The sequence below is a fragment of the Amia ocellicauda genome, chromosome 22 (genome assembly GCF_036373705.1).
Source record: "Amia ocellicauda isolate fAmiCal2 chromosome 22, fAmiCal2.hap1, whole genome shotgun sequence".
Taxonomy (NCBI): Eukaryota; Metazoa; Chordata; class Actinopteri; order Amiiformes; family Amiidae; genus Amia; species Amia ocellicauda.
In genome coordinates this window covers 4,802,981-4,827,807 of record NC_089871.1, presented here as the reverse complement: position 1 = coordinate 4,827,807, position 24,827 = coordinate 4,802,981, and the positions used below count along the sequence as shown (strand labels likewise).

At 44.0% G+C, this 24,827-nt stretch overlaps 1 protein-coding gene across 5 annotated transcripts in view; it reads left to right on the top strand.

Annotated features, from left to right (window-relative positions):
- Nucleotides 1-24,827, top strand: part of bcas3 (BCAS3 microtubule associated cell migration factor) — a 218,228-nt gene that overhangs the window by 182,264 nt on the left and 11,137 nt on the right. For all 5 annotated transcript variants that reach the window (XM_066695157.1, XM_066695160.1, XM_066695159.1 and 2 more), the window contains one exon: nucleotides 19,891-20,058. In XM_066695157.1, coding sequence (XP_066551254.1) covers nucleotides 19,891-20,058 — 168 coding nt within the window. The remainder of the gene's footprint in view (nucleotides 1-19,890; nucleotides 20,059-24,827) is intronic.

Genomic DNA, 24,827 nt, shown 5'->3' with positions numbered 1-24,827 from the left:
GGGGGGAGCGATCATGAATAATTATATCTGTTTACTCCCCGTGCTGTCAGATTGTTGACACTCCCTTTATAATACAGATTTTGGTCCCTTAGTATCATCCTCCCAAACAAATATATGGACTTCATCAACGTGTTTTCTTTAGCTTCCCTCTGTCCCCCCCCCTCCCGGCGTATTTGTTAGCAGATTGGTGTTGTAGAAAAGAAAACACATCAATATGGACTTGTTTCCAGTCTGTTTTATTACCAAAGACCGGTATTCTACCATAGTTTTATTTAGATGCTCAATCCGAGAGAGAGGATATGTTTGTGTTCTCTTTCTGTTGCTTGAATATTTATCACATTTAATGACGATGTACATTTTTACTATTGTGAAAACCCTACTCTTTAAATACCGACCTAAAAATATATTATTTGGGATACTTAAAATGTATTGCCAGCATTAAACTTCAACAGAAAAACAAAAACATTATAATTTCACTCATGGCCTAAGACAGGAGAATTGATTTGTACAATTAAGTACATTTTCAGATATTTGCCTTATCGTGTATAGTGAAGTACGCACGATTACTCAAACATCTTGCAAACATCCAGTGTGCTTGCTGTCTATATTGCTGTTCATTAAGGACTAGTGTACAGACTAAATGCTCCTACTAAAACAGAGACCCATGCTTCTCTTAGCTTTATGATTTAAGTGTCTTCTCTGCACTGCTTCCATAAGGGCTACGGCGCTGCTTTGATGTCTCATTATGTACGACTCTCGAGAAACAAAACACCGAGCGGAGATCAAAAGGAACGAGTGCTAAAATGGTACAGGAGTGGAAAGGGTCTGTCCTTTTCCACTTTTTAGCACTAGATTGTCAAAAGACCCTCTGTGACTGAAGGGGAGGGGGAACGGGGAAACAAATAAATAACCCCCCCTTAGCTTACAGAAAATAGAAGAGAAAACGTAACCAAACTAATGACAGATAACATAGTGAGTTATTCTGTACATCTAAACAGAATTACTTAAAGGCTTTTAAAAAATGTTCCAGCGACAAAAATGGGAAGAAAAGAAAAGAAGACGAGATATTCAAACTCGCAGAAAACCTTTTAGCTGGATTCTTGGGGACTTGTTTCCTAATGGTGCTGCATTATGTCTGGGCAAACATCTAATTTGTTTTCAAATTATGTGTGTGTGTGTATATATATATATATATATATATATATATATATACACAGAGGTCCGTGACCTAAAAAAAACACAAATGTGGCTTGGAGTCTGAAATGAGTTTTGTCTGCCGTGTCCTGATCTGATTGTGTGTTTTAGAGAAGGTTAAATGGGTTAAGATTCTTAGCTGTCCTAAAGCTCTTGGAGCGATTCCTTATTAATCTCTTTCACCCCCTAAGACATTAGCACCAGGTTTAGGCGGATTTACCTCACAAGATAACGTACTCAGCACTGTCAAAACAATCCCATTCTTGGTAAAGAACAAAAGAAGACAAAAGCTGGGACGGGGAAGGGAGCTCCTCCAGGATTTCATGGGCAATGCAGCGTCTTCAGAACCTCCAGGGATTTTTTTGCACCCCCCACCCCCATCTCAGATTAAGGCATTCATAGGAGAATCTTCTGCTTTCTCTAATAATCCGAGCTGTTGATTTCATGTTGGATCTTTTTCTTTTTTTTTTTTTTTTGTCGTGGGCCGACAACCAAATGACCCAGTTTTACTGCAGTAGACTATGATATGAACTCCTATTGAAAATGAGTTTGAGGGAGAGATTTATGTCGAGTCGGACTAGGGTGTAAATCAATGATGTCATCGACACGGGAAACTCTTTCACTCGGGATGAGTGACACATTGCACAGAAATAGCTAGCTGTCGATCGCAGAGTGAGTATTTAAACACGTCAAGTGTTTTCTTCTACAAAATAGTAATAAAATAAATACTTAGTGGATACTACTGTTTGTGAGTTATTATATATGAGGTCATACATCATAGCATCTTTGTTACATAAAATAAAAACTAAATTATTTTTAAAATCTCTTTCATCCATACACCCATATTCTGCTAGTATGACTATTGTAGCTAAATCATTCATTTTGTTCGTATTGGCACGGTGATAAAGCTTTTATTTATGTTTTTATTTAATTGTTATTCTGTAAATGCATTGAAATTAATGTAGTCTCTCCTAGTTTGATGCTCAGTATTATCTGAGACAGTGTTTCTATTTATAGTTTTAATTCATTGTATCACATGTTAATACACCCACATTAGAGAGGCCCTGCAGGTTTTGAGTTTCTATGTTATTATGGGTTTGTTGTGTCATAATTACATCATCATTGTGCCTTTTGGGTCCTACAGACAGAGTTGGAGGTTACAGGCTGGTCGTACTGTAGGAGCCGCTTGTGCTGCTTGTGATTGAGTAACTCCACCCACAAAGACAAAGAAATAGGAGCTCCGGTGCCTTGTGTGCCCAGCGTCCCTGCAGTGAGGTGCCCGGTCTGTCCGCAGTGTCACCATGTGTCGCCATGTCACCCCGGGAGGGCGTGAGCCATCGCCGTAATGCGCAGAAGTCTGGGCCGCGCACTGACTCTCCCCCGCCTGTTAAGTGTTTTAGAGCTGATTAAAACGGCGGTCTTAGTGTGAGCACCTTATTCCAGTCTTTACTCTCTCTCCCTGCGCGTCCGCCACACTGCGTTACAACCGGCATTAATTCAGCGGTTTATTTGAGAGGAGCAAGGGGGTGTTTCACCTTTTTAATGTTTTCCCCCCAATATTAAGTTAAAAACAAACAGACATTGGGGTTTTCCACACTGGGACACTGTAATTACAGTAGTAAAATACAGAAAAATAGAAGAAGAATATACCTGAAACGCACTGTAATTTTATAAGAAAGTTTGTAACTCAAATTAGGTTTACACAAGAGAACTGTATTTAATCATGAATAACAGATCTGTGTCATGGTCCTTCTGTCCTGTTCCCTTATATCTCTCGGCCTTGACTCTGTCCCAGGCCTCCCCATGCAGAGACTGTGCTCGAGACAGCAACACTGTAGCCCCGCTAATCACGTTTCACTCCGAGACCTTTCGAAAGAGTGCAAAGAGAGGTGCTCTGAATTCAGTGCAGACCCATTGATCTGTGTCTGCAGAGTCATCACACAAACGCACCGAGAGCCTTCCCTTCTCCGGGCTCACGCCATGCAACAACTCCATGTGGTGATTATTGTCATTAACACTTTTGTTTACATCATTCAATTAAGAATGTCTGAATTTGATAAAAGAAGGATACATTCTGAAGTTTGCTCCTTCATGTTGATTTATTTTGTATTGATATTTGTTTAGGGGTGGGGGGTGGAGGTTTGGAGAGATGTCAGAGCAGGATTATGTCCATGTCTTTGCTTGTATCCTATAGTGGCGTATGTGTGTGTGTGTGTGTGTTGCGGGGGGGGTGCTTGTTGGCTAAACGTATTATCTTGTGTGTGTTGTGATAAAATTGTGATCTATTATTAGTCATACAAAGAAGAAAAGCTTCAAAAAGGAGATCCGGCACTTAGCCGAGGAATGTCTGTCCTGCCCCCCTCCACCTTCTCGTAATCTGCCCTTGCTTTGGTTTGGGTTTTTTCTGTTGCTGTTGCTTTTTTTTTTTTCTCCCCTTTTCTTTAGTGCCAAGGCTATGTGTTTACTGAAGGTCTTAGCCACAAAATTACATTGAAACTGGCACCTGGCCTCCTCTGACACATGTAAGGCTCTTAGACGCTTAATCCTGGCTTCTCTCCGGGTCTTATGTCGCCAAGGAGGGTCAGTGGTGTCAGGTGGGATGGCTGAAGGTGCGAAGTATAGCCGCGTCCTGCAGGCCCACCTGGAGAAACCCGGCCCTGACCCGCTGGGGGAGGGGGCAGGGGCTAGAGGTCTGGGAAGCCTCTCTCTGTGTCTCGGTCTCACCGCGGCTCAGTCCTGCGTGGCCATTGATAGGCCTTAAAGCAGCGTGTCTGTGAAATGTACTTTATTGTTCGTTAATCTGCAGACAGTGGCAGCCACATTTCACACTGAATTCCACCCCGTGGGGCCGTGTCTAATTGAACAAATTTGCACAGCAGGGAGGGAAGCACAGCATGGTAGGAGATTTGATATATGGGCACAAAAATAAAATCGGCCTTCCTGAGAACAGCCAGGGTTTAGCACAGCCCTTCTAATTGCTTTTATTATGAATTTGAGTGTGCTTTTAAAACTGCTCTGTCCTTTTGCTGCTCGCTGCGCCGTGCAGTTTTGGGTGTCTTTTTCTCCCTCTCTCTCTCGTTTTCTTCCAAAGCTGCGCATTTAAAAATTAAACTCACTGTGTTTATTTATTTAAAGGAAGAGGACGTTTTCTTTTATTGGAAAATAATGTCATTAAGATATATCCTCACGGTTGTTATTTTAGTTTAGAAACAAACTCCTCTTTAAAAATATAACGGCGAGATTCCAGAACAGTATTTGAGTTCTGAGGTATTTTTCTAAACCTGTTTTGTATGCTTAGCTTTAAATGCCACCTATCCTTGTTTGTACTTCTTTTAAACACAGACTGTTTATGAAGCTCCCTTCTGTCTCTTTTCTGTTTATTGTTGTTATTGAAAGTAAGTGTTAAAAAGCACCAATTCAAAAAAATGGCACAATCCAACAACAACCAGACTAAAGCACAAGTGACATACTTGTCTATTTCACACAGTAGTGGAGATGATTGGTCCGACCCCGGATGCTGATACAGAGCTGAGTGATGCTGGCGTCAGTTCACAAGAGTGAAGCAGGTCTACTGCTCTGAGTGGCGCAGGGAGCACACAGAGCCGGCTGTGGACCCCCTGTGTCTCCCGGCCTGTGGGGACCCAGAGTCGGGAGGCAGCCCGTGGAGGAAGGCCCCTGGTGATTACTGCTAATGATGCTGCGCTTGGTGAGCGCCATATCCTAACATATGGGAGTCTGCAGCTGAATGGAAAGGGCAGGACACCGTAGTTTTTTCTTAAGCGTCTGTTTTTACTTCCTAACCCCTGGGAACAAAGTTGAGCTGAGTGTGTGGTTGCTGTATGTGATGCTCGGGGTGGGGACGCTAGGTTGCTTTTAACATTTGTAAACTACTTTGTTTTTATTTTATTTGCAGTAGTACTAGGGCATCAAAGTGATCGAGACCCAGATCAAATCACTTTCTTTTATCACAGCTTTCTTTTGTTACATTTTTCGATACTGTTTTAACGATCACCCCCAGGTAAATTCAATAAAAATAGGCTATAGGGTATAAGGGTGAAATCTATTTTATTTGTAGATCAGACGATGCAAATTAACCTGCTACATGAAGGTATAGACTGTTTCTATATCTGCAGACAAACGTGGATTAGAGCTGCTGTATTGGTTTGAATTTGTGATGTCACATAACTGGAACTGAGCTCTATAGACAGAAAGCTGCTCTGATCAGGAACAGTTTTTCGGGCCTGTGATGAGTTCTTATGTTGTGAATGCAGGATCAACCCTGCTGGATTTCAGAGCTCATTTTGTAATTTCCCATTGTGCCATAACTGCCCACATCCCCGCTGTGCTTTACCATACTGCCTTGCATTGCATTATACTTAAAGTCCTCGCATACTGTGAGGCATTCATTCTGAGCTGCTTGTGGCCAATATAATCTGAAATTTCAGCACCACGACCACAGTTAATACGCAAAATAACAGAGCAGGGCTAAAGAGGCAGTGATTTTCTTTTCGCTTTTCTTTTTTCTTTCCACTTTTGTTTTGTCATTGCGCTTTGTTTTTTGAGGCTTTTGTTGTTGTTTTTCCATCATGACAGCAGCACTAGCTAATCGAGTTCACCCTAGCCTCAGTGAGCAGGGAGAGGCGTGGTCGCCGGTGTTTTGGTGTGGCGGCACTGGCCTGCTCTTTCTCAGCCCCATCGACACCAGCTCACAGACAGTCATCTGGGCCTCGTTACCCGGCTCTCCTCGTCATCAGCCCCTCGGAGGGCGAAGGCCTAAGAAGAACTCGGCTGAGGAGAAACATCCGCCTCCGCTGACCTGGCCATTCCTCAGCCAGTGGATGCCTAATCCCCAGATTTAACTGCTAAAACTATGTTTAGTCTAAAAATATCTGGAATACTACAGCAGGGCCCTGGTTGGTACAGCGTATGCGTGTCAGGGAGCTAAGCGGGCCGGGCAGAGCCCCGACTGGACCACAGGTACACAGCAGGGGGCACTGGGAAACCGGCGCGGCTTACTAATCGCTCACAGCCTGATCGCAGGCCACTGCTCCACACTGCTGCCCTTTTACAGACTGCAGGAGAAAAACTGCTTAAGTCTGTACTCCTTTTTTTGGGGAGGTTTTTTTTTGTAACACCATCCCTACTCATAATTTACAGCTACATTATTACTGAGCTGGGATTCAGATTAAATAGACCCATCATCTAGTTTTCATTGGAACCAGACTTCAGACGTTTCCCTCTGTGACTAAAATAGATCGAATCTTGTTGGGTTGGTTGTCTTTGTATCCTCCACCACAGCATCATTTTGGTAACAGAAAATGTGCCCTTAGACCAACAGAAATGATGGTATCACCCGGTCTTCTCAAAGTGTCGCTCTGTGAGAAATCTGCTGTCCCTTGGCTTTTTTTTTTTCTTTCTTCATTTTTTCCTCCTCTCTAAGTAGTGTTGGCGTATTTGGTTTTGAAAAACTGAGAACGGCGTAGACATGAGCTCACAGAGAGTGACCGTATTACTGGCTGTTAGAAGACTGCCGGTTTGGTTTGGTGTTTCACCGTTCCAATCCGGAAAATATTCCAGCGTTGAACTTGAAAGGGCTCTCTGGTTTTCCTCCTTGGGGTTTGTTTCTTGGGCAGCCTTTAATGTGGAGGGTTGGAAAATATTATTTCTCCTTACACATGCTGTGGAGAAAATAAAGAGTGTTTATAAGTAGTGAAGGCAAATCATTACAGCCACCGTTCCCATTTTTAATATTTAAACAACAGAAGAGCTTAAAGCGTATTCCATGCCTTCTCATTGTCGTATGATACGTATGTCTTCATCCCAAACCCGAGATACTGATGTTTTCCTTTGAACACAGGCTTCTTCCTCATTCGGTGGTTATGAAGATTCAGAGCTAATTTTTTACACTTTTGTTTTCTGACAAAGCAAAAATCGGAAGGAAGTTCTGAGGTGTTTTTTTTTTAAGTGAAAAAACATTGAAGTTTCTCTTGTGATTCTGGAGGAGCTGTTGTGAGTCACTCTTCTCTTTTTAGACCAGTTCCCTACAGTGCTGGGAAAGCAGAGAGAGAGTGTGTGAGAGAGAGAGGGAGAGGGAGAGAGAATAACGGCAGGAAGCAAAAGCAATATTTTTGTTTTTAAATGTATTTTTAAACAGTACGTTTTGCAGAACCAGCTCGGCCTGTGTGAGATTGTTGCTGAGCTCCTGGTGACCCAACATCAGGACTGCGGTTCCTCCGGCAGCTGGGCACACACCATGACTGGTTGGAAGTTTTTTGCGCTAACAGCAAATCTTTAAAATATCAGAGGTTATCAGAAATGCAATAACTTTAGCACCTCATTCGTCTAAAATCATAGGAGCAGTCGAGTCAGTGATTAGTTATTAAGCAGGATACGTTTCGTCAAAAAATAAATAAACAATTGCCAAAATGCATAGCCTGTGTATTGGTGTTTCAAAATCAGATATTTTATTATGTATTCACTTACAAAATGTAGTAAGTATAAATATATATTTATAATATGTATTTTTTGTTTACATTTAAAAAGTTGACGATTACAAGGTAGATTACTGACTGCTATTAATTATATTTGCAATTTTCAGCGGTGGAATCTGCCTAAACATTTTTTGCAGAAAAATGGAAATTAAAATAAAGGACACAGGTATCACCAAAGTCCATGTTGCACCATATTTTCTGAAGGTGATACCGGGGGCTTCAGTATTACAAACCCAGCAATTATTAACTTGGGCTGTTTAGTTAAGAATGAAAAAGGCTGACAGTTTCTTTCAAAGACTTGGCAACAGGTTTGATCTTCTTTTTATAAATAGTGTTGCAAGTTACTTTTTGGTGTAAAGCCTTTTCTAAATATAGTGCCTGGAGATTCAGTTACTGTAGTAACAGCTTCTTTGTGTTGTTTTTTCTCTTGTTCATGAAAACTTTTTATCTGGTACACACACACAGTCACACCCCCAATATACGACACCAACACGGGCACAAACTGTGATGCGCGCACACACATTCTGACACATACACAAACTGTAATGCACACACACGCACCCCTTGAAGAATCCGCACTCACTCACACACACACAGTGTGGAGGTGTTAGTGTTGGTCCTGCAGGGTGACCTGTGGAGTGTGTGTGAATTGGGAACGGTGCGGTGAGGGCAAGACACTGGCCATGTTCAACACACACAGAGAGAGAGAGAGAGAGTGAGAGAGAGAGAGAGTGGCCTTTCCTCACTCCCAGAGCACTGGTTTGAAAAGCAAACTTCAGCCCTGTATTATTTACCTTGGCAGGAGCCGGTGCAGATCGATGATCTGTAAAGTGGATTTGTTATTGGCTTGTTTGCCTTGGCAGCTCTTGAAAGCAGTCCGCTGATTACAGTCCCAGATGTCATTGCACACATTACTGTTCAGTGTTACTTTCTTTAAAGTTTTAATTTTTGGCTGCATATCGTCTACTAGCCTTTGTACTTGTGCAATCCTTTACTCTGGCAGATATGTCCTCTTGTCAGTGCCCACTATTGCCATGCCACAGAAACTGGATCCCGTTGTTAACTGCTTCCTGTATCCTAAAGCTACCGTTAGCCTTCCTGTCATTTGCGCAGCGTCTGACTTTAACCCCCTCATATTGAAGTTTGACGATTACCCGAGGAAACATGTCTCTTGGTTAAGCCATTAAGGTGCCTAGCCCTGATCTTTCCATTGGTATCCAATTTTTCATCATCAGCTCGGCAATTTTCATAATGCAGAGCCCAGCTGAAGTTGATTGTGCTTTGCTGAGGGTGACAGTGGAAATAATCACTCTCAATTATCCAGCCTCGCGTCCCTGGGTGTGACAGAATAAATTGAATGTGCTCTGTGTTTTTAATGTGAAGTACTTGTTCATGTAGATATGTCAGTATTGATTTTACTGCGCCACATAAATACTTTATGATTTTACTTGACAAATCTAATATACTCCAGCTATGAAAGGCACAGCTTGCAAGTGCTGCGGAGTCGCCCATGCCAGGAGCTGATCGGTGCTTTAGCTGAGGAGCAGTTGCTCTTTTTAGAACATTAGCAAGGTCACAAACGAGAGGAGGCCTTTCCGGTATCCCTGCTTGTGTGGCCACATAAAAAAAAGGCCTTGACGTTTTTATTGCAGGTAACACTTCTGATGATTCATGGTGTTTCTTTTCAGTGAAACCGTGTCAGGTGTGTGCAACAGCAACACAAATGTCTCACTGCTTTAGACTCCCCCACAGAGACGGCTCTCAACAATTACTCACTGCGCACTTCATAAACGTTTACTCATTATTCATTCATTCCTTCATTCCATTGTTTTCTCAGCGTAACCATTTTTTTAAGTAACACTGCTGTAAAATTAGCTTTCATGCAAATGTAACCACTTCCCCTTGAATGTGTGTTTCTTGCTAGCTTGAAATAATTTATTTTATTAAATCATGACCAACCGCAAAAAAAAAATTGTATTGTTGGGACATTGTTCACAGCTGCAGGGCTTTACTGGCTTTTCCCCTCTAATAGCACTTGGAAGAACTTAAATTAATTTGTATTTCACAGGGAACTTGACATATTTGAAGGGATTATTGTTCTAGGAAAAGAGCCGCGACGTGAAACTCACGGCATATGGTACGTTGTGCTCTGCAGTACAGAGAATCAGGAGCGTGAAAACAGAGACGCGGAGCCCAGGTGGTGGGCAGGGTTTTACACTAATAATATCAAGTGATCCCACAGCCCGGCAACAAGTTAAAATCCTCTAACGCTGTGTCGGGTCAGCTCGCGCTTTGTGGCACATTTGCCACTTAGGGCTATTTTTTATCAACAAGATTAATTCCATGTAAGAGGGTTTATTTTCCAAGGGGGGGGAAATATAATTGTAGTTTTCTTGGCTGCTGTGCTGAAATGCCTCTTTACTCTCTATAACCAAAGCGGTCAGATTAAAGACACATTAGGCAGCCAAATGGTGTGCTGTGCAGCACAAAGCCACCTAGGGTGACATTTCCTAATTTTCAACTGGGATTTCACTGGATTTCATGTGCGACAATCCTCATCATCGCTGCCGTCTTTAGAGCCGGTGAACTCTGGGGTGACCCTTCAGATTTGTGTCTTTGCCATGTGGGAATGATTCCGCCAGCCTCGGAAAAACAAAGATAAAAACATGCGCTCGCTCGAGTAGGGTTATTATTACGACCAGGAGGAACGTGACATTTGTGACTTTTTCAACTTTCGCAGCTCGAGCCACATCAGAGCACAGTGGCCAAATTAAAAGACCTACCAGTTGATAAAACGCGCTTGTATCCAAAACCTATAATTGAGCCTCCTGCGCCGAGTGCGGGGAATGTTTGTAACTCATTATATGCAATATGTTTTTCTAAATTAGGCCTTTAATTAGACCAATTGAGATTTTTTTTTTTTTTTTTTTTTTTTCCCATCTGACTTCAAGTAGTTGTTTGAGCTGGTGGTCTCTTTAAAAATAGAAAACGCCATAGTTACAGTACTTAAAAAAAAAAAAGAAAGAAAGAAAAAAACAACAATAATTATAATTCTTATCAGGCCGAACTTCCCCAAGAGTAGGAGCACTGCCCTACCGTGAGCTGCTGACACGTACTCTACCCTTTGAGCGATGTGGGGAGGCTGGTATTGACTGTACAGCCCCTGCAGGAGCCGAGTGCTGGGGGGTGCAGATAGAGCCGTCTACAGGGGTTACACAGAGTTGATTGTGAGGAATTCAGTGTCAACTAAACAGCAGCTGCTCAGATCGGCACTGATTGTCCTGTGTGGAAGTGCTTGATAGTTCTTGCCAATTCTCAGTCTGCAGTGACAACAAACAACAACAGCCACAACACTTAAAGCGCTTTAGTTGATAGCAGGAAGATCTGTCAATGTGAATCCAATGTAAATGTTTTTTGCATTTTTCGTATTCTTTTTGCATACGAGGAAATGAATGAAATGGGGAAAACAGAAAGAAGAGTCCAGGGAATGTGATCTCAGCAGCTGTTTCTCAGCACTGAACAACCCCTCCCTGGAGCCAAAACATGCTGTACGAGCGCCACACCCAAAGATGGCCAATAGGAAAATTCTCAAAACTCAGATCACTACATTGTACTGTAAATATCATCACAAGGGCACTGTCAGTATTTTGGTTGTTGTTGCCTTTTTTTGTCAGTTCTGTGCAGTAAATCTGAAATCTTCTCTCAGAGATATACAGGGAAGGGACTGCCTTAAGAGCCTTATTTATGAAGGATTATTTGCTTCCTGTTCGAGAGTAAGAGAAGGAATTCCTCTGTGGATCTATTTATGATTCCAGGCCGCTAGGAAATCTGCATTTTCTCGTTCATGTGGTAGCTGTAAAGGCCTGCGTCCGGCTGTGCCACGGTATCAGAAACATTATTCACACTTTCTGTGTGGCAGCACCTTCCCTCCGGTGCCGTCTGTCCCTTCCTCCCAGCTGAGCTGTGACAAGGCAGTGTGTGCGCCCTTACCTCTGGGAGGCCGCGGCCCCGGCTCTCAAACTATTGACATGCAGCCGAACATACTGTGCCGCCCAAACTTTATCAGCACAGGAATAATAGCGGGAGACGACTGATTGCCCGGGAGCTGTCTGAAGTCAGGTGTAACAATTTCTCCAATCAATCATATCACTTTCTCTTGTGGCCCGGGCCTCATTTAGACATCAGCAGGCTGATAAGTAATGCTGAGAGACAGGGCCAGGCCCCGCTGGATGAGTACAGGGGGTACCGTGTGGCTCTCGGCCCTCACCTCTCATCTGATGGCCAGCTGGGGCTTCGGTCTATACAGTTTTTTTTTTGAGCGAGTGTGTGTGTGTGTGTGTGTGTGCACGCGCTGGAGATTAGATAAATAGGAGGCTATGCACTGTAACTCACTTACAGAGAGGGCGCAGGAACCGCGGCCACAATCACAGCCCAGTTACACACGCTCTCTGTCGCAAATTAGATCACGCACGGAGAGCGCGGTGCCATGGGACCTCGTTCGCATTTCTGCTCGCATGAGAATGTATAAATAATGTGGAGTTATTTATCTGGCATGTGTTAAAGCAGCAGTAAACAAAATCCAGCGTGAGTTTATGTTGATGCCGGGTCATTTCCTGGATAGTAGGGCGAACTAAAGAGACCTGTAAGACGAGTAAACAGAAACAAATTAAATAAATAATGACAATTGTGGGAGCGGGAGGGATAGATCTGCTTGGTAATTTTTTATTTTTCTTCTTTTCGGTGTTTCCACCAGCGTCTGCCACAGAGCTGTTGCAGGGGCCGCCCGGTGAGTCCCCGGCGTGTGTAGCTTGCTGTTCGGTAGCCCCCGTCAGTCTGTCCGGCCTCTCGGCTCATTACTCAGCAGCGGCCCAGTGTGGCTCATCCCAGGCGCTGTTCTCGGTTCGACAAAGTCATGTCTGTGCGTTTCACAGAGATGGAGGCCATGGGCTGGTCCAGGGGCCGTGGCTGACCATCCTGAGTCCCCGAGAGCAATAGCACAGCTGGTGACACCGCGGCCATGTGGAGGTCTGTTTTCAGGCTCTTTTCATAGTGTTCAGCTGCATGCTTCATTTACTTAATCTGTATTATGCCTCTTAACGCCAAATACATATCTGTATTTTTATCCTTTTCTTGAATATTCTCTTTTCACCGTCCTGACACGTTGGAAGAACAAAAGCCACTGACAGTCTACTGTGTAAATACTCCGAGATGCATGGATTAATGTGCAGCTGAGCGTCAGGGAAATATATTCTACCTTTGGCACCTTCCAACAGTCCAAGTATGATATCCTCTAGCTGTCAAAATACATAAAACACACAGCACTTAAGGGTAACTAGGGAATAGGACATTTAATTATATGAGAGATACATATATGTATACACACACACATATGTATATCTGTGTATTTACACATTCTCGTTGCTAGTGGTAGTTAAACATTAGAAACTCTGTCATTTTGGTCAGTGTTATATTTTGTGCTGTAGTTGTGCGGGTGCTCTAACGCCCTTGCGGTGGGGGGTTTCTATGTGGCTGTGCTGTGCTGCAGGCTGCTCTGGGATTGGCCACCAGTGAGATAGCACACCCTGGCGCGGAGCAGGGCCGGCCGGGGGGGTCATCAATCGCATGCGGACAGCTGACCCAGGCTGCGGCGCGATTGGGTTTCACAGTGAAACTCGGGCTTGATGGATGGGCTGTTTCTGCGACGAACCGCCTTGATTAATGAAAACGCAGGGCTGACCCCCAGCACCCAGATTTCACGCGTCTCTGATAGATCTGAGGAGGGGAGCCAGGGACAGCAAGGGGCTCTTCACACACTGACACTTTCTATTGTTGCCTTGTCTTTCCTCCCTCACGCTCAGCCCCACTCCAGCATTTTCACCATTTTAGTTTTTTTGTAGTTGAAGCAGAGACAACTTTGAATCTTCCAACCAAGAAAGTGAGAGATAGTGAGCAAAGCTTAGTACTTCACCAAAAAGTGTGCATCATCTGCATTTTATTAGAGAATAGATTTGATTTGATTATAGTTTATAACAACGCCAGCGGTACACTTTCTGCGTGAGGTTTGTGCGAAACTCTCTTGTGAAGAAGATTGTATGGTATCAACTTTCCCACATGTCAAATAAATGACTCCAGTATGGTAGCTGTAAAATACATTAACACCTTTGCATAAACAAGAAGTTGCTTCGTTAACTTTCGATGTAATACAATACTTTGCAAAATGCATTAGCTGCACTGACAGGATGGCAGACCGAGAGCTTCGTCGCTGATGTAGCATCTGTATTATTAATCGTAAATGGTAACATTCCAGACGCACATCTCAGCAATTACGTTTACAAAGTAAAACGAGCGTCACGGGGGCTTCGAGACGGAACGCCTTCGGTTGCTGACTAATTATGTAAAAGATGATTCCTCCATGTTTTGCTCTTTTAAAACTGGACCTTTGAAACGCTGGCTGTTTACAGAAAGCATTCCAGGCTGGGAGTTCAGCGGGAGCGCGCCGTGTCAGCAGGCAGCCCGGAGAGATCAATTGCAGGCAAAGCGCGGCAGCTCGGTTCTGAGTCAATTGCCCCCCCCGGGTGTGTGAAGACCTGAGTGGCGCACGGCCGTCCCTCTCCGTGTCGCCGTGCTGACCGGCGCACAGCCCAGAGCGCCATCCTTTCATGTCAGGCCGCCCAGACTCGTTTCGGTGGCTGTCAGGAGCATTTGAGCAGTTTGTCAGTAAACACCGCCTTCGGGGCCTGCACTGTGTCAAACGTGCTATAACCCTTTAATCAGCACCAGGGAGATTACGAAGATTATTATTCACGCCACCAAACCTCAAGTCGAAGGAGCGCGGCCGCTACAGCCCTGGAGTAATCCCGTGTCGATCTGGAAGGCGTCGAGTCCATTTCCCTTTTGTTTCCTGTTTATTTCCTACCCTGTGTGTCATTAAGCCATGCAGACAATTAAGCATGAATTGGGAATAAATACATAAAATCCTGTAACACCAGCGGGGGGACAGTGAGTTATATACCTCTGGGCCAGGCTGCCATCTCCTGTTTGGTGTTGAGATTGGGTCGTGTTAGTCTCTCTGGTTCTCTGTATTGAGGAGCGGGCGGTGGACTATTTAATAGGACACAGTGTCAGTGTGGTGTCAGAACTGGATTGCCAGTTTTCTCCACACATGAGATGTGGCCTCCTTGACCAGACCCAGAGAGGGTCACAGTTTTCACAACTGAACAGTCTGGAGCTGTAGGCCTTCAGGAAAATTCAGGCTTGGACGTGGTCTATAATGATGGTTGACAGTGAGTTGTTTGTCAGCACTGCTGTATACATCAGGTGCTGCATTGTGGTCACAGTGTTCAGAAATCGATCAACCAATCAATCAATCAATCTCACTAGTGTGGTATTTCACAACAGAGGGCGTTTTGTTTCCATGCTGAAACTGGAGGTAGAATGAAGACTCGGCCGGCACTGTTTACGTTGACAGTTGCTTTGATCAAGGTGCTCTGGATTCTTTCATGTGTTTGACGCTACAGCACAATTGTCAGATCCGCCTCTTCCCAAAAAATAAAAGGTTTGACTTTTAAGGACTGATTGAGAACAAACACACAAATGCACAAACACACACCATGCTCTCACCCACATGTGAACCCTGCACTTGGATATAAACACCCACTCAACTTGGCTGCATGGATAGCATTTACCCTGCAGCACACAAATAATTACAGCTGACAGAGACAAAAATACAGAGTTATAGGGACACAGTTTTTCCATGTACGTTTGATCTACAAACAAACACAGACATATGTGTTCCACTGATCTGAAGGGATGCACTGTGTGGCACGCAGTCGGCATATTGACAGTCGACCTGGACATGCATGTACATACACACGCACACACACACACACAGAAACTTGCAGAACCCTGCAGAACCCTGCTTGATTCGTATATCATTTATGTAGCATTTCCTGTGTGCATATCAGCATATCCTATATCACTTGCTTTAAGTATCCAGCTGGAGCCACTGCATAGGCCATTCTGATGCAATTCATGCAGACCCAGAATTGTTTTAGGTGTCTGAAGCGCTGGAGTGGAAGATGTTGTCTTTAATTCCTCTTTATCTTACCTACAGTTGACTCACACATTAACACCTTTCAAAGCCCTGTATTTGTTGCTTTGGGTGGAACTAAAGGTAGTGTTTTTCCATATTTACATCTTCCAGTAAAGCAGCAGCCCAACAAAAGGCTAATGCCCAGAGACAATGGCAGTGAAAGGGAGCTTATGTTTTAAAAAGTGTCCTGATGTGTTTGAATATAATATAGAGGATTACAGGTAGCACTCAAAACAGCCCTGTGCAGTTTAGAGAGAAAGCATGCGCTGCTATTAAAGGTTTAAGGCTAATTGCAAGATCGCCTTTTTTTCCCCCTTTTCTTTTTTTTTCCCTGACGCTCAGAAAAAAAATCTGAAATAGCTTTTAAGAGAGAAAAAGCCAGAGAGCTGAGTGCAGAATCCATTGTGTGAAAGAGACCGTGAGTAATTCCTCTCTTTAGGGCTGTATTGATGGGATTAGTAACACTTTCATAGCAAAGTAGATGGAAAGGGAGTAAATGATTTAAAACCAAACTGTAATGTAATGAAAGTGAGGTTCTTGTATGTGAGGAAAATGCTTTCTCCGAGGTAGCTATCATGCAGTTAATCCTCGGAGCTTACATCTACATTAACACTCACACGTCGCCACTAAGCACTTTTGGCAGCTCTAAGGACTAGATTGCCGTGGCAACATTACACTTGTCTGTTTTACTGTCAGTCTGGTATCCCAGGAACTGGTGATGGGATCACGGCAGAGCTCCTCGCTGTACATTTGTGAAGGCATTCTCTGGCAGCACTTCACAAGGAGCGGCTGAGATGCTGCAGCTATTCAGACAGTGCGGGGATGGTGTGCGGGGAGGTTGTGCGACAGACCTGCTAGCGCACAGGAGTGCAGAGCGCAGAGAGAGACGCGTCTGCAGCGCCGCAGTCATCCCGGGACTCGCTGCCAAAACGATGAACCTGTGAACCCGAGCGCTGCAGACAAGCCCTGCCCTGGGACTGCACCTCTGATGTTGATGAGGCCCAGGGTCTGCAGTGTTTTCCACTTCGAATAAGACTGCTCTTCCCAAATCTCACCCATACGTTACAACTTACAATGACAGTGTCTGTAGGCCATCGACGCACACGTCCTACGTGTAAGGGCTTCTGAAGGATCTGATCGAACTCAAGTGCAGTAGATGCTCTGACAAGGTACCATACACATTGCGCCTCCGGTCTCGGCTCTGATGTTAAAGCCTGTCAGATTGTTGTCCTCCTTGAACTAATGACTAATGCACACACGGTCAGAGACATCTGCAACTACCTCTCTGAGCTGCCTGTTGATGCAGGCAGACGCCTCAGCACATATTTGTCAATCCCTACCCTAACGAATTGCTTCGCACCTTTTTCTGCGTTAGCGAACACACGTGCTCCAGTCAAGCCATCAGAGCAATTAGTCTTCCTTTTGAATCACAGAGATTCCTCCTTAATGTTCGTTTATTATCATTCTAATGTTCTGCACTAACGGGATATGGTTTTAGGACGCAGGCTGGGATATTAACGAAAGTGATGTCCTGTTAAAAACATTAAATAATTGGCAAGGAAATCAGGGTTACAGCCTGTCGTAAACCTAATTGAATTATCCACACTTCATCTTCCTCGTCATTTCATTGTTTGCAAATTTAAGTCGTCGTTGGGTTTCGCGGCAACTGGGGAATTTCCTGGTGGATTTCTCCGTTCTCCTGGTGCTTTACTGCCACGGTCCTCGACTCCGAGGGTGAAAGCAGGGTGATTGAATCTTTAAGGAAATTTCAGTTGTTTGAGATAAATAAACAAAGGTTTTTCAGCAGCTGTGAGTGAGATAATCCCGTCCCTTCATGACGATAATGAAAAACACATTACATAAAAACCGTGTGAATGTTAAGTCCTCATATGTAAGTAGTTTGGAGAAGCTTTTCATCTCGAAAGAAAAAGAAAATGTAACTTCTCAGAGACACTCGAGTTGTTTTGTTTGTTCAATTGTTTTTGTTTTATTGTGTTCCTTTTTTTTTTAATTTATATTGCATTAATATATTCATAAGTGATTCCAGATGTAGGTGGAAGTTTTGACATTTTATTAAAAGAGCTAATCCGGTGATCCCGAACTTCCCGAATTTACACAGACCTAAAGGAATGCCGAACACAAGACGTGACCGACTCTCCGACAGGCAGTAGATCTGTCTGGAGGACTGATTGCCCCAGTCAAAGCGCTGAACCTGTGACCTTGACATCCAAATATACCGTTATCACTGTGCCACTGCGCTCGCCCTCAAAATAACTGCAGCAGGCTAAGTATTCACAGACAGTATAATCCACACCTACTTTAGACCTGTTCACACAGACTCACAGACCAGCAATGCCACAAAATTTTTACCGCCAGGGCAAACTGCAGCTGCTAAATGAGGAGCAAATTTAAACAAAACAAAGCAAAAAGATAAAAAAAAGACACAGGATGGAACATTATAGATAAAAAAAAACAAAGAACAAGATAAGATCTTGCCTTTATTTTAATTCAGGCTGATGTCTTAATAGCTTTGTAAAGAAATCCCCCTAAGAGCAGCCATGAGTGAACTGCCACTGTGAATGAACACGAGAGCGCGGTGCGAGAGCCACGGGGGACACGGGCTCCGGCAGTGCAGAGAGTCTGTAACAGCGGTGCCCGGCCCAGGCATCTGACTGGCCTGTATGTGGCACGGCGCTCCCAGAACCCATCTCCCCTGTGCTCGCCCAGCACACACACACACATGCACACACTTTCACACGCACACACTCACACTATGGGCAGAACTCCAAGTGTTTATACAGATCCAGTAAAGACATGCTCTAAATGTAGGATTTCTGCCGTTTTATTATATTACATTGCATCTGTTGTTGTAGACTAAATTAAGTGTGCAATAGCATCAACAAACTTGGCTCCTGATGCAAACGCTGTACCATGAATTTCCTACACAACACTGGCCTGTCATTTATTTTACTTCAGTCTTTTCTAGGGTTATTAAAACTATATGCTGACTAATAAAACTCAAAAGTAGTCTAGGGGAAACAAACTAACTTCCCCTGAGCGCTCATGTAGTGTATATAGACTCACACACCACCGTACAGCCTGTTCTGTTCACAACCACGAGATCCTTTCGAGGAATCAATGGCCGACACGCACGCACGCACACACACCGTATGAAGTGGTATACAGTTATCTGCTGTGCATGGGCCGGCCTGCCTGCCCGAGTGTTTACCAGCAGATAGCGGCAGGCCCCGGTCCCGCTATCAGGGCCAGGCCGGCGGCCGCCCGCACCGCTCTCTCGCCTGGGTATTAGCAGCTGTCAGTGTGGGAGAGTGTGGGTGAGGCTACGCAGGGCCCTGGACAAGTGCAGATAGCTGCTGCCTGCTGATCAAAGCAGCTCGCTCAGATCCTGATAACCCAGCTGTATTTCATGTACCAGGTATCTGTGGAGGGAAAGCACAGTTTTGCCGTCGTCTCCCCCCCTTGGTGTCTCTCATCTGAGTCTGTGATTACAAAAGCCAGACAACCTCTCGCCTCTACCAGGTCTATTTGTTTACAGAGGGGCTTTTTTCCTCCAGTTCAGCAGAGGTTGCAGAGCTACTGTTTTTTGTGTTCACTTGTTTTTGTGTGTGTTTATGTAAATATGTATAAATGTATACATTCTCATAGGAAATGTTTACAGGCAGGTTAATGAACTCTGTTTGGTGCCACAGTATTCAGAATATTTCCTGACACGGTCCTGTTGTTGACACCTGTGACAATATTCTCTGTAAGAGCAGCCACCAGTGGGGTTCATAACCGGTCAAACTTATACTAAACATCGGATTAGTATTTCTTATCTTTCTGCGATTTGTTCGAAACGTTCTTTCAATGTTCGATCTTGGAGCACTTTCCACCATTAATACTGTTCCTTGTCTTGGTCAGTACAGTGGTATTACATGGGTGGGGGGGCTGTTTTTCAACACAGACAAGCAGGGAAGCTACGCAGTCCTAGGCAGGGCGGTACGCTTGACCCCCCTGCTGATAGACGCACAGACAGATGTATCGAGGGAGACAGGCGGGCAGACTGACAGGCGGGCAGACTGACTCACACCCCCTCTCCTTTGTGTTCCGCAGGGACCTTTGACCGCAGCGTGACCCTGCTGGAGGTGTGCGGGAGCTGGCCGGAGAGCTTCGGGCTGCGACACATGTCCTCCATCGACAACACGGAGGAGGGACTGCGAGAGAGACTGGCTGACGCCATGTCAGAGTCTCCCAGCAGGGACATCGTGGGCTCCGGGACAGGTAAGGGCCGCTTCAGAAAGGAGGGGGACATTGTCCGTCGTTACTCGATTTGTTATCCCACAATCCCACTCCTTATATACACAGCCCTGATTCACACACTGAGGAAGAAAGCAGAGAAAAATGGTATCACTTCCTGTACGCCTAGCCCATGCTACAGACATTGCACCCCAAAATGTCCAGTACATCCCTGGCGTCAGTGTGACAATCCAGACCGGAACCCCTCCAACCAGCAGCGATTCTATATGGTAGACTCACCAGGTCAGGAGTCTTTCAAATGCTTTTATTTAATATTACACTCTTCAAAGTCTCGAGCACTAATGTGTCATGTATGTAATCTGAACGTTTTACTAAGGTTTGTGTAAAGTTTGAAAAAAAAAAAACAGAAGTATCGCACTGATTAAAAAAAAACTGTCGAAGTAGCTGAGGCCTTGATGATGCTGTGCTTGAATTTATGTTCCCCCGAGCTGCCGTCTCCCCTATTTGATCTGTTCTCGGCCCCGGTGATTTAGCGCCGGGGTGAGAGGCAATGCTCCCTGCTCTGACCTCCTGTTCCTCATCAACTGTAATGATTTAACATGGGGGGGCAGGAATGTCCCCCGCGTGTTTATTTGTGTTTGGTATTATGGGGGAAAGAATCGGAAACTCACTGTTTCCACTCAGCGCTCGGAACGCACTCTCTTCTTTTAATACCGAAGGAAGGAAACCCAGAGTAGAAATTAACTGCAGAGAATCCTCCATATCGCCATTTCAGTCATATAGTTAGAAAATAAGCAGTTTCACACTCAAGAACTGCTTACTTGATTTGTTTGCTACTGTTTAGTGTATTTTTTTTTATGCCTTGAATGTTTATTTTTATACTTCCAAACTAAACTCATTAGGTGTTTGTATGAGATACATAATTACTGATAACAATCTTTTTATATTTTTTGGACCGCCAATTTGTTTTCACAATCATCATCAGTTAGGACAAACAAAATAGAGGAACAGCTTAATATGACAATGTTCAGAAACAATAACAGAATATTTTTGTACATTTGAGAATAAACTCAATTTATACATGTATATTGTGCATGTGAATGTAGTGGCCGTGAAAAGATTTCCTCAACTGAAATCTTTGTCATGAATACAATATCACTGAATACAATAATATATATATATATACGTGTATGTTTATGTAAAGAGAGCATGTAAGGTCAGTGAGAGACGAAGGAGCTCTTACAGATTCACTGACAACATTATAGGTCCTTGAAGAACAAGCTGTTTTAATGTCCTCACTAGATTTCTCCGAAGATCCCTCCTCTATCTAGTCCCAGCAGTTTGCAGCTCAATCAGCCAGGACAAACACAAGAGCTAAGAAACATTTTGATAAGAAAACCTATTTTGTTCATTGACTTTGCTAATGCATCTTCCAAGCTCAGCGGAGTCGGGACTTCAAAGCACTTACATTTATCCCTGTTCTTTTCCCCCTCTCTCTTTCTTTTTCAAGTTTATAAAAGATCAGCGTTTCTTTGTAAACTGTCTCTGGTTTGTTAAAGTGATTTCTTGCACGGATAAGCTTGGAAACAGTACATTTCAAAGGTTTTAAAATAATAAATTAGGTCATTCGTATCGAAACCAAAAGGGGAAATTGCCATTCTGACAATCCAAATGTTTAACTCATTTAGGAAGCAACAGCGCTTTCTTCTTCTGCTTAAGTGAACAAGAGTTCCTTTGATTTTTGAGGGAAGATGAGAGTTGGACTCTGGATGCTGCCGCGTGGAGCAGGGAGGTCACAAGGCCCTAATGCGTTTAGCATTGACTGCCCCCTCTTGTAGCGCGTCTATTAGCCGGTAATTTGATTTGTACCTATTCATTTGCAGTCCCTGCAGCAGCACCGAGTTGGCCCTCTCTGTAATTGGTTCTGTCTCTATTTTTGCATCATTAGATTAACTCAGACTCCCGGACACTTGTAGTCTACGCTTGTCCGTCCATTTATACAGGCTAATGTAACACAAAATTCATTACTGATCACATTACATTCAACTCGCAGCCCTGGGGCTCTGTGATAAACATATGGTTAACCCTTTGCTGAGGAAGTGAGTATACAAAAGATAAAACAAAACAAGGAGGAATGTGTATATTTTTTAATAAATACAAAAGACAGGGAGGGATTTGACGTGACATGTATTATATCAGTCCTGATTAGACTCAGACATCAGACTTCCCACTTGATTTACAGAGAATGACACACAAATACAAGGATGATTTTAAAAGGTGATGAGAAATGTTTATTAAGCATTGAAAGATTACATACAACTCTATTTTTCCACGTACTAACACCACGTTCTTCCACGGTTCCTTCACCGTCTCCCATTTTTCTTCCTCGTCTACGGACGGTTGGTCAGTGAATTTCTACCTGCCCTCTCTGTCCTCACAGCCCATACCTGGCACATTGCAGAGGACACTCTTCTGATGACAGCAGTGTCTGTCTGGGACACGCTGATGAGCGAGAGCAGATGGTACGGCACTTACTCTTACTATGACCAGAGCCCCCCCACTCTCAGAGATGATGTGCTCGGAGGCAATCTCTGTACCGTGAGAGATCCAAGCAACACTGACTATAGGACAGATACACACGGTGAATTTGCTCTTTGTGCTCATTGACATCATGCTTTTGTACGAGAGTCTTAACCACCGGCTTTCTGTCTGTCACCAGAAACGACCACCTCTATCGAAAACAGCCTCGAAACGCAGCGAGACCGTTCCCATCAATGCCATTTTGTTGTGAGCCTCGCTGATACTGGAGGCAGGTGACGTGGAGAGAGACCAGAGCTCAGAAACAGACTACTGAAATGCAGTCATCCTGAAATTAGATTTTCTTCGGCAACATAATGTTGCAAATTGGATTTTGCTCATTGGTGCTAACCCAACATAAATTCCATTTAAGCCGTGTGGAGGACAGTACCTACCCACACACGATACACAGACCCTTCACATTATTTTTTTCCTTCTTTAAGCATTTCACGTGCTCTCTGTAACCGGTCTATAGAAAGGGCTTCACTTCTCATTTTTGATAACCTGATGTGAAAATGGATTCGTATTTTGTTTGGGAACCCTCCGTAATTATATCAACAGTGCGATGTATACAGAGACGGTATAAACATGTAAAGTGTCCGAGGCTCCAGATTGTTATAAAATCTATTTTGGTTAGGTGTAGGTATTTCTTGCAATATTCCTCTTCTGTGAATGCGTTTCATTCTGCTCGTGTGTTCGGATGTTTCAGTTAAAAGAAACAAACCAAATGCAATGTACTGGTCTGTTTTATAACAGCTCCTTGTATGTCTTTACTATTTACTATGAAACCACGAAAGACGCTGTAGGACCACTGTGTCCAGAATACCCGTGCTCTGTTATAAAGAGGTTAATTGGATTTATGCATTTAAATACAAACCAGATGACTTCTCCCTGGATTTGGGGGTGGCGCTGTGGACGTGAGAAGGGGTCCTGTGATCCAGATAAACACTGTCTTCATTTAACAGCTATTATACATAATGGCTTTTTAAACGCTTCGCAGGGAGCCCACGCTGACGGCACAGAGCCGTGCCACAGGGCCTGCTCTGAGAACAAGATGTCAGTGACAGCTCACAGGCATCCGGTCACCCTCGCTGCCCCCGGACCCCGCACATCTTTTCCACACCGTCAATAAGCACTGCTGACCACCACTGGCATGACTCACTGTCTGTCTGGCTCACGAGCGTGCAGTAATGAGCACGACAGTCCTGGATTATTACACAACCATGTAGGGGTGTGAGACGACCGTGTGGAGGTCGTACACTGAGACAGTCCTTCAGGGCATCTTGTTGATTTGAGTTGGGTTGCATTCCTCGATATATGTTAAGTTAGAAGCCTGGTGTAATCTGTGGAGCGGGGGTTTATATGAACACGTGCCTTTACACACCGTTGGAGTAACTTCTCTTAATTAATGTAATAAGTCTCACCCAGGTGGGCAGACGATTAATTCTCTCTGCAGATTATTCAGCCCTGTCTGCTATCAGACCTGGGCGTGTGGGGACAGCCCACAATCGTGGAATAATTAATGAAGATGTCAGATTACCTCTGTAATGGTTTTATGATTGAGTTTTGAATTTTGTGAAATGTAGTTTATTATTCAACAATAGGTTTAAAGATTGATAACCCAGCTCCTTTTGTGGGCTGTGGAACCATTCCATTATTGTCAGATCTCTTAATAACACGTCGTAGTTTACGTAACATTTTACATCTTGTATAAGTCTGTATCGTGATCGTGATTTTCTGCCCTCCCTGTCAGTGGAGGTGGTGAGATGCTGTATGTATGCCACGCTTGCCTGTGAGGCGATATTGTGCAATACAGAGCGGAGGGACGGTGTGGAGTCAAGGTTATCAGCGCTGTTGTCATCGAGCGTGCAAAAGCACCAGCGAAGTCTTAATTGACACCCTTATTGTCAGGTGGAGTGATCTGCTCAATGACATCTGCATAGCCCTATAATTAATTCGACCTTCTTTAAGAAATGCCCCTCGTCCATTTCTATGCCAGCTTCGCGTTGTTTCCCTGCCATATGAAGTTATTATATAGAACCCAAAAAGAGCCTCGACTCCGATTTTAAAAAAGTTTAATTTTCATGTAAATTAATTGAAATCGTTTTTCCTATCTCCTATTGATCAAAGTGACTTAATGCTACTAGAATTAATAATCAAGGTTGCTGTAGGTAAATCTGGTAGTCCAGCAAATGACCTGCCGTGTTTCAAGTGTG